This window comes from Desmodus rotundus, chromosome 5 (assembly GCF_022682495.2).
Source record: "Desmodus rotundus isolate HL8 chromosome 5, HLdesRot8A.1, whole genome shotgun sequence".
Taxonomy (NCBI): Eukaryota; Metazoa; Chordata; class Mammalia; order Chiroptera; family Phyllostomidae; genus Desmodus; species Desmodus rotundus.
This window is the reverse complement of record NC_071391.1, coordinates 135885232-135898177: the sequence shown is the minus strand read 5'-3', so window position 1 is coordinate 135898177 and position 12946 is coordinate 135885232. Positions and strand designations below refer to the sequence as shown.

Below are 12946 nucleotides of genomic sequence, written 5' to 3'. Positions count from 1 at the left end.
GTAAATTACAAGGTCAGGGCAGGGAGTCCATTATTCAGACAAATGCTTGAGTGAGGCTGGCTTGTTTTGGAATATGAGTGTTTGGGGCTCCTGAGAAGGCCCTGCTAGCTTTTCTTTCGGACTTGCTAAATAGAGGGATCATAATTGAGCTAATTCTTCATTCCTGTTCTAGCTCATGATGAATTTTTTTCCTTTTTAAAAAGTTACTAGCCAAGGCTTTCAGGAACCTTTCTGGCCCCTCTTTTAAGAGGCGGGTGAAAGTTTATTTCTCATTTGTGTTTTGTATACTGTCTTTTTGGGAATCCCTGGGAAGTTGTCTATTTTCTTCCTCCTGTCCTTTGGCCACCGACAGTTGCGCCCTCTTTAATGCTGCAGTTGACTGGTAAACTGTTAGTTACTCCCTTGGCGTATATATGATTTTTTTAATTTAGCTATCTCCAAATATGAATGATTGTGAAGTCAAGCTGGCCCCTCTTTGCCAAAGTGGCATTTACCACTCTCGGGTTCTTTTCAACGAGAGAGAAATAATGTGACTTAAGCAGGGCCCCTCTCCAGACGGCTTGGCTACTAGCCAAAGAGTTGACTAGCTGAACTGTATCTTTCTGTTTCTTTCTCAACTGGAGCTGAGGCACAGCCGAGGGTGCAGGATGTTGTACAATTTGGTTCACGTTGTTAGCCTCTCAAAATAATGAGGAGGAGGATAGTGTGGCATTTCTCAGCCTGCCGCCAGTCACGGCGCTGGCTGCTCTCACTGTCCTTAAACTAGGACGTGGTGCCGGCCTAAGGTGGCACTAGCCTCTCCTCCTAACTCCAGGTTTACGTTTGTTTGGGGGTAACTCCTAAAGATTTGACATGGCCAGTTGGTTAAATCCGAATTAAATTTCTCTTTCGAGATTTTTCACAACATCCCTTGAGATAAAGATGGGAGTCCTCAGGGGGCATTGTGGAACCAGAATTGGGACTCGTTGACCCTTACACAGGCTGGGATGTGAGAATGTTGATAGTTTCTCTTCCGTGGGATTAGTTTTTGAGTGCCTTCTCATTTTTAACAATATCAACAATTAATGTGTTTCAGGCTAAGATGAAAAGCATCTCTGGGGCCATAGAGAATTGTAATGAGTTGACCTTCTCTTTTTTGATATCTCTGTGAAATGATTGCCTATTTAGAAAGTTCACCTGCCACCCAGGGGGGGAATAGAGCGATGGGATTTAGGGAGCAGAAAAGTTTCCCTTAGGTCTCCTTGTCCAAGTCTCTTACTTAAATGAGAAAACGAAGGCACAGAGAGGAAATGGCGTCCCCAAATGACAGCTGGTGGAAGACTGGATAGTTTAGAAGATGTTTGCTGAGGTTCCCTAGACTGTAGGGATCATCATCCTCAAGCTCAAATTGGTCTAGATTCTCCTGCTTTGGAGACTGGATTTAAAAGTTTTAGAACTCATTAAGTGGCAGGAAGACTGATTGGACAAATATTTATTGGGCACCAACCACTGGATGTGCCAGGCACAAGGGATAGGTCAGGAAGGGCTCAGGCCTTGGGGCTAAGGGCTGGGGGCAGGGCAGGCTGGAGGCAGAACATAAATAAGCAATTGCTGATGCCCTCCTCGGTGATTAAACATTGATGTTGGTGTTGTATTGTTTTGCAGGTAAAGATGAGCCCAGCAGCTACACATGTACAACTTGCAAACAGCCATTCACCAGTGCATGGTTTCTCTTGCAACACGCACAGAACACTCATGGATTAAGAATCTACTTAGAAAGCGAACATGGAAGTCCCCTGACCCCGCGGGTTGGTATCCCTTCAGGACTAGGTGCAGAATGTCCTTCCCAGCCACCTCTCCATGGGATCCATATTGCAGACAATAACCCCTTTAACCTGCTAAGGATACCAGGATCAGTATCCAGAGAGGCTTCCAGCCTGGCAGAAGGGCGCTTTCCACCCACTCCCCCCCTGTTTAGTCCACCACCAAGACATCACTTGGACCCCCACCGCATAGAGCGCCTGGGGGCGGAAGAGATGGCCCTGGCCACCCATCACCCGAGTGCCTTTGACAGGGTGCTGCGGTTGAACCCAATGGCTATGGAGCCTCCCGCCATGGATTTCTCTAGGAGACTTAGAGAGCTGGCAGGGAACACGTCTAGCCCACCGCTGTCCCCAGGCCGGCCCAGCCCTATGCAAAGGTTACTGCAACCATTCCAGCCAGGTAGCAAGCCGCCCTTCCTGGCGACGCCCCCACTCCCTCCTCTGCAGTCCGCCCCTCCTCCCTCCCAGCCCCCGGTCAAGTCCAAGTCATGCGAGTTCTGCGGCAAGACGTTCAAATTTCAGAGCAACCTGGTGGTGCACCGGCGCAGCCACACGGGCGAGAAGCCCTACAAGTGCAACCTGTGCGACCATGCGTGCACGCAGGCCAGCAAGCTGAAGCGCCACATGAAGACGCACATGCACAAGTCATCCCCCATGACCGTCAAGTCCGACGATGGCCTCTCCACTGCCAGCTCCCCGGAACCCGGCACCAGCGACCTGGTGGGCAGCGCCAGCAGCGCGCTCAAGTCCGTGGTGGCCAAGTTCAAGAGCGAGAACGATCCCAACCTGATCCCAGAGAACGGGGACGAGGAGGAAGAGGAGGACGACGAGGAAGAGGAAGAAGAGGAGGAAGAGGAGGAGGAGGAGCTGACAGAGAGTGAGAGGGTGGACTACGGCTTCGGGCTGAGCCTGGAAGCAGCGCGCCACCACGAGAACAGCTCGCGGGGCGCTGTGGTGGGCGTGGGCGACGAGGGCCGTGCCCTGCCCGATGTCATGCAGGGCATGGTGCTCAGCTCCATGCAGCACTTCAGCGAGGCCTTCCACCAGGTCCTGGGCGAGAAGCATAAGCGTGGCCACCTGGCCGAGGCTGAGGGCCACAGGGACACTTGTGACGAAGACTCGGTGGCCGGCGAGTCGGACCGCATAGACGATGGCACTGTTAACGGTCGCGGCTGCTCCCCGGGCGAATCGGCCTCCGGGGGCCTGTCCAAAAAGCTGCTACTGGGCAGCCCGAGCTCGCTGAGCCCCTTCTCCAAGCGCATCAAGCTCGAGAAGGAGTTCGACCTGCCCCCAGCCGCGATGCCCAACACTGAGAATGTGTACTCACAGTGGCTCGCTGGCTACGCGGCCTCCAGGCAACTCAAAGATCCCTTCCTTAGCTTCGGAGACTCCAGACAATCGCCTTTCGCCTCCTCGTCGGAGCATTCCTCGGAGAACGGGAGCTTGCGCTTCTCCACACCGCCCGGGGAGCTGGACGGAGGGATCTCGGGGCGCAGCGGCACGGGAAGTGGAGGGAGCACGCCCCATATTAGTGGTCCGGGCCCGGGCAGGCCCAGCTCAAAAGAGGGCAGACGCAGCGACACTTGTGAGTACTGTGGGAAAGTCTTCAAGAACTGTAGCAATCTCACTGTCCACAGGAGAAGCCACACGGGCGAAAGGCCTTATAAATGCGAGCTGTGCAACTATGCCTGTGCCCAGAGTAGCAAGCTCACCAGGCACATGAAAACGCATGGCCAGGTGGGGAAGGACGTTTACAAATGTGAAATTTGTAAGATGCCTTTTAGCGTGTACAGTACCCTGGAGAAACACATGAAAAAATGGCACAGTGATCGAGTGTTGAATAATGATATAAAAACTGAATAGAGGTATATTAATACCCCTCCCTCACTCCCACCTGACACCTCCTTTTTCACCATCCCCCTTCCCCATCGCCCTCCAGCCCCACTCCCGGTAGGATTTTTTTCTAGTCCCATGTGATTTAAACAAACAAACAAACAAGCAAACAAGTAACGGAAGCTAAGAATATGAGAGTGCTTATCACCAGCACACCTGTTTTTTCTTTTTCTTTTTCTTTTTTCTTTTTCTTTTTTTCCTTTATGTTCTCACCGTTTGAATGCATGATCTGTATGGGGCAATACTATTGCATTTTACGCAAACTTTGAGCCTTTTCTCTTGTGCAATAATTTACATGTTGTGTATGTTTTTTTTTAAACTTAGACAGCATGTATGGTATGTTATGGCTATTTTAAATTGTCCCCAATTCGTTGTTGGGCAAAAATGTTGCTGTTTCCAGTTTCGTTCTGAGAGAAAAAGAGAGAGAGAGAGAAAAAGACCATGCTGCATACATTCTGTAATACATATCATGTACAGTTTTATTTTATAACGTGAGGAGGAAAAAGAGTCTTTGGATTAACCCTCTATAGACAGAATAGGTAGTGCTGAAAGAAAATCTCTATGAGCTAAATGTCTGTCTCTAAAGGGTTAAAATGTATTAATTGGAGAGGAAAAAAAAAAGGCCTTGAATTGACAAATTAATAGAAAAACAAAACAAGTTTATTCTATCATTTGGTTTTAAAATGAGTGCCTTGGATCTATTAAAACCACGTTGATGGTTCTTTCTACTTGTTATAAACTTGTAGCTTAATTCAGCATTGGGTAAAGTAATAAACCTTAGGACCTGTCATATAATTCTATATTGTATTTCTCACAACAATGGCTACCTAAAATATGACCCATTCTGTCCTAGTTAATCATCATTTCCCCTTTAGTTTAAGCTTGTAAGCAAAACTGATTATACCAGTATAAAAGCTGTTTTGCTCCTGGTGAGAGCTTAAAAGAAATGGGCTGTTTTGCCCAAAGTTTTTTGTTTTCGCTGTTTAAAAAAAAATGATGATTACATTGAATGTGCAACGTGCAAAAGCCCTGGAACGTGATTAAATACATGAGGAAGGAATTCATTTCATGAAGATACTTGTTTAAATAATGTCTTTTAAAAAAATTCTGGCACCAAAAGAAATAGATCCAGATCCACTTGGTTGTCAAAGGGACAATCAGATGACAAACCTCAAGACCTCGTAGACCATATTGAAGAGAAGAGGCTGACAACAGGCTTGACAGAGGGTAACAGAGGGAAAAAATAAGTGATTTATTAGCACAACATAGTACTATTTGCCATTTTAAACTAGAACAGGTGTATAAGCTAATATTGATACAATGATGATTAACTATGAATTCTTAAGATGCGTTGAAATGTGACATTCTTAAAAAAAGAAGAGAAAGAATTTTAAGAGTAGCAGTATATGTGTCTGTGCTCCCTAAAAGTTGTACTTCATTTCTTTTCCATACACTGTGTGCTATTTGTGTTAACATGGAAGAGGATTCATTGTCTTTATTTTATTTTTTAAATTTTTTCTTTTTATTAAGCTAGCATCTGCCCCAGTTGGTGTTCAAATAGCACTTGACTCTGCCTGTAATATCTGTATCTTTTCTCTAATCAGAGATACAGAGGTTGAGTATAAAATAAACCTGCTCAGATAGGACAATTAAGTGCACTGTACAATTTTCCCAGTTTACAGGTCTATACTTAAGGGAAAAGTTGCAAGAATGCTGAAAAAAAATTGAACACAATCTCATTGATGAGCATTTAAAAAAAAAACTAAAAAAAACATTGCCAGCCATTTACTTGACTAATGAGCTTACTTACTTGGACTCAACATTGCAAGCGCTGTGAATGGAAAACAGAATACACTTAACATAGAAATGAATGATTGCTTTCGCTTCTACAGTGCAAGGATTTTTTTGTACAAAACTTTTTTAAATATAAATGTTAAGAAAAAATTTTTTTAAAAAACACTTCATTATGTTTAGGGGGGAACTGCATTTTAGGGTTCTATTGTCTTGGTGGTGTTACAAGACTTGTTATCCATTTAAAAATGGTAGTGGAAATTCTATGCCTTGGATACACACCGCTCTTCAGGTTGTAAAAAAAAAAAAACATACATTGGGGAAAGGTTTAAGATTATATAGTACTTAAATATAGGAAAATGCACACTCATGTTGATTCCTATGCTAAAACACATTTATGGTCTTTTTTCTGTATTTCTAGAATGGTATTTGAATTAAATGTTCATCTAGTGTTAGGCACTATAGTATTTATATTGAAGCTTGTATTTTTAACTGTTGCTTGTTCTCTTAAAAGGTATCAATGTACCTTTTTTGGTAGTGGAAAAAAAAAAGACAGGCTGCCACAGTATATTTTTTTAATTTGGCAGGATAATATAGTGCAAATTATTTGTATGCTTCAAAAAAAAAAAAAGAGAGAGAAACAAAAAAGTGTGACATTGTACAAATGAGAAGCCATATAATGGCGGTTTGGGGGAGCCTGCTAGAATGTCACACGGATGGCTGTCATAGGGGTTGTACATATCCTTTTTTGTTCCTTTTTCCTGCTGCCATACTGTATGCAGTACTGCAAGCGAATAACGTTGGTTTGTTATGTAGTGTGCTTTTTGTCCCTTTCCTTCTATCACCCTTACATTCCAGCATCTTACCTTCATATGCAGTAAAAGAAAGAAAGAAAAAAAGGAAAAAAAAACCCACAATGTTTTGCAGTTTTTTTCATTGCCAAAAACTAAATGGTGCTTTATATTTAGATTGGAAAGAATTTCATATGCAAAGCATATTAAAGAGAAAGCCCGCTTTAGTCAATACTTTTTTGTAAATGGCAATGCAGAATATTTTGTTATTGGCCTTTTCTATTCCTGTAATGAAAGCTGTTTGTCGTAACTTGAAATTTTATCTTTTACTATGGGAGTCACTATTTATTATTGCTTATGTGCCCTGTTCAAAACAGAGGCACTTAATTTGATCTTTTATTTTTCTTTGTTTTTATTTTTTTTATTTGGATGACCAAAGGTCATTACAACCTGGCTTTTTATTGTATTTGTTTCTGGTCTTTGTTAAGTTCTATTGGAAAAACCACTGTCTGTGTTTTTTTTGGCAGTTGTCTGCATTAACCTGTTCATACACCCATTTTGTCCCTTTATTGAAAAAAATAAAAAAATTAAAGTACACGATGTAAGCTTCTTGTGTCCTCATTTGACACACTCTGTAAATTACTTTCAAGAAAATAACAGGTTTTTAAGAGAAGGCCAGTCAGTCTTTTTCAGGGTTATCTCTATGGGCATTTTGATGTATGTATTATACCCTAAAGGAACATAAAGTACTTACTATATATTAAAATATCTATATCTCAAATCATGCAAATAGTTTTCAGACTTTATAGTTCTAGAATAATTTTCAGTCTGATGTTAAAAACTTTCCCTCCATCTCTTAGCAGTAATCCATTTGGATATAAATGAAAAACTTAGTGGTAATAGCATCTTAAGCTTTTATTTCCTTTGGATTTTTTGCTGTTCTTGCTGTCTAAAAGTTCTTCTCTACTCTAACATCCCCATCCTATCCTAGAGCATAATGTTAACAAGGTTTGTTTGTTTTTTTTTAAAGAAATCAGCTTTTTCATTTTCATATAAGAATCTTTCCTCATGTCAAAAATAAACACACCTCTCAAATCTAAAAATCCAGAAATGACGGCATCAGGTAAAAAAGAGAGAGAAAAGAGAGAAAGCAATAACCGGGAGTTTAGCCAGATGTGGCCCAATCTGTGGAACTGGCCACTGATTTCTGAGTTGTGTGGTGGTTTGCCTTGTGATTCGGACATGCCAGGGACCCTAGACGGGACAGATCTTTTAGGTGTTTTTATAGGGTCTTCTTGGCAGATAGCAAATGAGGGTGGGAATACCCCTTAAATTAATTAACTTTTGGCCAATCAACCGATTTATGAAATGAATCATCATCTTTGAAAAGCAAGTTAGGTCTATTTTCAACACCCCTCCTCAGAAATCTGTGTTGTCAGTTTTACAAATACTGCATGTTGCAGCATCTCTTTGCTTTATTATAACACCTACCTCTGTGATTCTGTCTCCCTGTTCCCAGTGTAGACAAATGGATACAACATTGTTTTTATTCTTGTATAAACCAAAACAAAAGTTGTTCTGTTGTCTTCTTCTTGTGGTAGCTTTTTTTTTGTTGTTGTTGCTCAGTTCTTATGCCCTGGTGCCTATGAGGTGGCCTTTTATAAAGCCTTTTATCTGAGGCAAGAATAGTTTTATCTTTCTAAAATAAAGAGAAACTAGTAGGCTTTATTTTTTTTAAAGCCCGTTTGGGTGGGAAGCAGAAAGGAATCTGGTAAGAGGGGTCTTGGGAGAGCTGGGATGGGATGGGATGGGGCAAGGGTGGTAACCTGTAGAACTTGACAGTTGGCAGTGAACCGAGGGGAGCAGTGTCTTAGATTAGGTTTCTTCACAACTGAATCCAGAATGCTGTTTAAGACAGATAGAAATATTCCCCAGTGCCAGGCCAATTTTAGACATGGTGACTTATGCTCCACTCTATTAAATGTCTTTAAAATTGCTGTGTGTCCCTATTACTCTTTTAAGAGCTAGCGTGCTGCTATGTAAGTTGTATATACAGTATTCATATTAATTTCTCAGTATATGATGCTTTTAGTGTAATTAGGTTTTTTTCACACTGATAGAATTAATGATAGATACTGTATACTTATATGTTCACATTTCTTAAATCAAATGGCGAATAGGGAGGGGTGCAAACATTTGGTAGTAAATCACAGATTATGTTTGATTTACAAGATCCCAAAGTTAAATAAATTTATTGGGAGACAGATTCTTCAGGGTACTTAGTCTCCTGGCTTATCGAAGCTCTCTTGTAAAATATTATTTCTGAAGCTGAGTGAACAATGGAAGCATGAAAAGCTAGACAACAAGAATATAACTTATAGATGACATCTTGTATCTGGAACCCTAAAATTAAAAATATTAATGTAAAATAACAAAAATCACTTTCAACAGTAGGATGAATTCATGATATCCTTTAAAAATGAGGAAATGCTAAGAACATTAACATTTTTCAAAATTTTTAAATAAAGTTTTATGATGTTCCTGATGTGTTGATGCAATGTTATCTACATACCTGAACTGCCACTTACAAAAATGTTCCTCTTCATCTTCATTTTGAGAACACCTTAAACAGGAATACAGCAAATGCTATTTCTCACAGACTTGCAGGAACTCTCCCAGGGCAAGGACTACCTCCACCTGGAGACCATTTACTGTCTCTGTGTTTAGGACCTACGGGACTGACGAACACGTGTTAAAGGTTGCTAAAAAGTGAGGTGATCGCTGGGTTCTGCATTTGTGCCAGCAATGGCAGGAAGTGTGAAGTAGTTGAGTTTTCCCCAGGGCCTTCTGTGACAGCACTGTTTATTTAAATACCATTTTTGTATATGTAATAAGTACATACTGTATATGTTCATAATACTTGAGGTGAGAATTTGAAAGGAAGTGGCGGTGAGGGTTAGATATCATTTCATTTGGAGAAATAAGGAAATGAGGTGGTTTATTCACAGACACTTGAAGTTTGTTAAAAGGTACTGGGGTATTGCAAGCCTTCCTGAAAAGGATCGGAGAAGCCTCAGGCCCCATTCTGTCCTGTTTCAAACACTTTACTCAGAGAGAGTGAGGAAGGAAACACAATATTTTCTTTTCTTTAAATCTCCTTCCCTCGCTCCATACACACACACAAACATGATTTCTTAGGACTGTGTTGTAATCGTGTGTTCCTGACGGTTCTGTTCTGTTGCTCCACTGTGCCCGACCTGGTGTGCTCAGGAATGTACCCATCCCATTCTCTCTTTCTGCTTTTTTCTTCAGACAACTTCCCATTTAAAAAAGAAAAATTCTGAGAATTTTGCCGGTATGAGGATGGGATTGGCGGTGTTCTTTAAACCTGCTTGGAAAAATGTTTTTTAAAAAGACTGTTAACTTTGAAAGAGCAGGAGCCACTTAGCAAATTTTCCTAAGTGTCTCCTAAGACCCTGCAGCTCTCCCAGTTAAGAATAAATTAGCTCACTTTTAGAGAAATGGACGTGAGAACACATAGGCAGAGTTGGGGTTACATACATTTATTCCAGGGCTGCTACAGCTACAAATTGAGGACGGGGATTGTTGGGGTGCACGTTTTCGTGCTGTCATCTCGTTATCCCATCAGCGCGTTGTTTCATTTAGTAAAACGCATGGCTAGTGAGTCAGCCTTTAGGGGGATGGGCCTGTTTCTCTCTCTCTCTCTATTTCCCAGTGTCATCTGTGGTCGTAGGATGCGATTAATTCCCCCTTTCTAATGGGGAAGGAGACCAATGTAGTTCACACGGGTCATTGTACTCAAAACTGAAACTCGGCTGATCACGACGCGGTGGTTGAAACAAACACTGGTTTTCCTTTCTGTGAAATGGCAAAGACTACTTAAAGGGAGCATGTATCAGGTCTTTACGAGACAGCAGAAAAGGCAATGTAAGTGATTTTTCCAAAGTCTGTCCTTTAAATCAGGACCCCCCAAACCCACAGGGGGCTGTGCTTTTAAATAACAGTCAACGTGGTACATGCCCGTGCTATGCTTTGTCTGTTAGGCTTTTCAATATTGGTAGCAGGCCTCACAAAGGGACTTGATGAGCTATCACCTAACGGGGCCTCAACGACAATGACTTAGGGCTGGACTGGGAACGGGATTCCCAGAGCCCACCTGGACACAGCAGGCCCCTCAGCCCAGGTCTCCACTGCTCAGGGGGGGATTCCTGAGAGCAGCTGAGCTCCAGACCCTGGGCCTCCTGCGGAGCCAAGTCAGGGGAGAGGAGGCCCCAGGCCCCTGCTTCAGGTCACCATGGCAACGAGGCCTGGAATGCCACAGTGGTAGCCCTCTTCCTCGGCACATCCGGACTCCCAGTTCTGCTGCTTCAAGTCAATGTACACACAGCAAGGGAGGAACCCCGGAGGAAAATAACCACTCCCTTCTTCCCTTCACCATTGCCTTTCCCCCTTACAAAAGAGAAAAAAGAAAAAAAGAAAAGACAACTGCATGTTTGAAAGAGACTGCAGGCAGTTTTTGGTGCAATTTGGGAGCAACTATTTTGGGTTCTGGTTTTCCTCTTCAGAGATTTGTTCGCCTCTTGTAAATCGTTGGCTGCTTTGACGTTGAACTTGATGACATTTCATGTTTTCGTTGTGCTGCTTTTACATCAATTTTGATTTTTTGTTTCTTTATAATTTTATTATTATTTTAAGGAAACGTCCCCCTTCCCTCCTTCCTCCCCTGTTCTCCTCAACCAAAGGACTGTTTCCTACTCAAGTTTTCTCAGTCATAAGGGAAAGTGTTTCTTTCCAGGTGTGTCCCGAGTTTATTAGGACTATCATATGATTGGGTAGAGGGCCTGGGTCCTTTGGGGGAAGGCAGGGAGGGAGCTCATGGGAAAGGCACTCAGAGGTCAGAGATTTGGGGGGGGAGATTAAGTTTGAAATCATGTTTAAGATGCCAGTGGCTCAACCTGTGGTTGATTTAAGTTATAATTGTAAAAAGCTAGTTAGAGAACAGAAAATCACTGGGCCAAGTCACACCTGTACTTTTTTTTCCCCCCTCCTCTGTCTCCATTCTCTTTCCAGGTTCTTCACACACCCCCATTCGGCGTAGTACCCAGAGAGCTCAAGATGTGTGGCAGTTTTCGGATGGAAGCTCGAGAGCCCTTAAGTTCTGAGAAAATTTGAAGCCCCCAGGGGCGGGGTGGACGCGTGCCGCCCGGCCGACATCTGCGTGGTCTGTCACCCTGCTAGTTTGTGATGTTTCCTGACAGTAGCCTCCAAGAAGCCGTGTGCGAAGACAGAGTCCTGCAGAGTCCTTCCTGCCTGGGCCTGCAGTGCCGTTTTATTTATATTTTTTAATAAAATGTAAAAACAAAAAAACAGACCCACATTGGAATAGTGAATCAGTCCCATCGAGAGGGCTCGTGGACCGCCGCTGTCCCGAGTGACGTCCTGGCCCTTTTGAAACCAGCCAACCTAATTACCCGTATTGTGGAAATGAGCATGAGTCCCCGACCCCTTGTTTCTATACATTCTATGTTGTCTTTTAAAAAGTGTGCTTAACATTGACACAATAAATGTTGGAGCTTTAGGTGGTGTTTGCTTGTTCTTTAATTATTGATGCTTATAAGACAATGCAGCTGCTTGTGACTTTGTATTTCTGTACCCATTTCCTGCAGACACCCATTGGGTGGGCCGGAGGGACAGATCTGAGGAATGGGTAGGAGGTGTAGGAGGGGAAATAGGTTATTGCTTATCAGATGGAATAAATTTTCAAGGAGAATCAAAATGCAAAACTTGGTAATAAATCATAGCAATATCATAATTAATGTAGTAGTAGTATTGCTGTTTATTAATGCTGAAGTGTGGTTTTCCTGTCTGACTGATAATTTGCATACCATTAAATAATGCATAATATGGCACGCTGAATTCTGTTTTTCAAATATATGCTTTTGGTGGCTACCATGCAGGACTTGAATTTGTCTTTTAATTTAGCTCAAGAAAGATAATGTCACTGGGTTAGTGGTAAATCCCAAGGAAGGTGATAAATGTCAGTAGTTGCTTATTAAACATTCTAATTTTAGGTTTCCAAACCTTTGGCAAATATATCTTAATGCAGACAAACAAACACAAAACTTCTTTATTACTTACATCAAGAAATTTGGAGCAGCTTTTACAAGGAGGAAAATTGTAGGAGGAAAGAGGTTCATATCAGAACATACTACTGTAATCATAGTATCGCCCCATTCCTTAGAAATCAGTGACACAAATACGTTGTGTCTACAGACGGGATAATTCCTTCTGGCCCAGTTAATTTGCGAAGAACTTCTCTCAATTGGGTGTTTTCCATTGCCTGGAGATCCAGAAAACTAGAAACAATATAGCATATTAAAATAGGTTTATAAATAATAAACCTGTGTATTGTAGATTTACACATTGGCTGTGCACATAAGTGGGGAAAATCGTACCCACTTACCCTCTGGCTAGATTACCTAGCCTTGTGAGAAGATAAAATAATTGGCATCTGGGTTCTTTCCTGCTTGTTTATGCATCATGAACAATGACTCCTTCCGGTAGTGTGCTGCCTTATACTTTATATAGTGCTTTCATGTACATCATTTCATCTGATCCTCATTGGGATAGCTCACAACTTCCGCTTTA

General features: G+C 42.3%; 1 protein-coding gene across 24 annotated transcripts in view; it reads left to right on the top strand.

The window, feature by feature from the left end:
* BCL11A (BCL11 transcription factor A) overlaps nucleotides 1-11876 on the top strand; it is a 97256-nt gene extending 85380 nt beyond the window's left edge. For 8 of the 24 annotated variants that reach the window (XM_053923713.2, XM_053923714.2, XM_053923712.2 and 5 more), the window contains one exon: nucleotides 1645-6838. In XM_053923713.2, the coding sequence (XP_053779688.1) occupies nucleotides 1645-3665 (2021 nt within the window). In that variant the 3' untranslated portion in view covers nucleotides 3666-6838. Of the gene's footprint in view, nucleotides 1-1644; nucleotides 6839-11368 lie in introns of those variants that run through there. The other 16 variants (XM_053923720.1, XM_053923721.1, XM_024552766.3 and 13 more) reach the window with 4 other exon arrangements.
* The last annotated feature ends 1070 nt before the right edge of the window (nucleotides 11877-12946 follow it).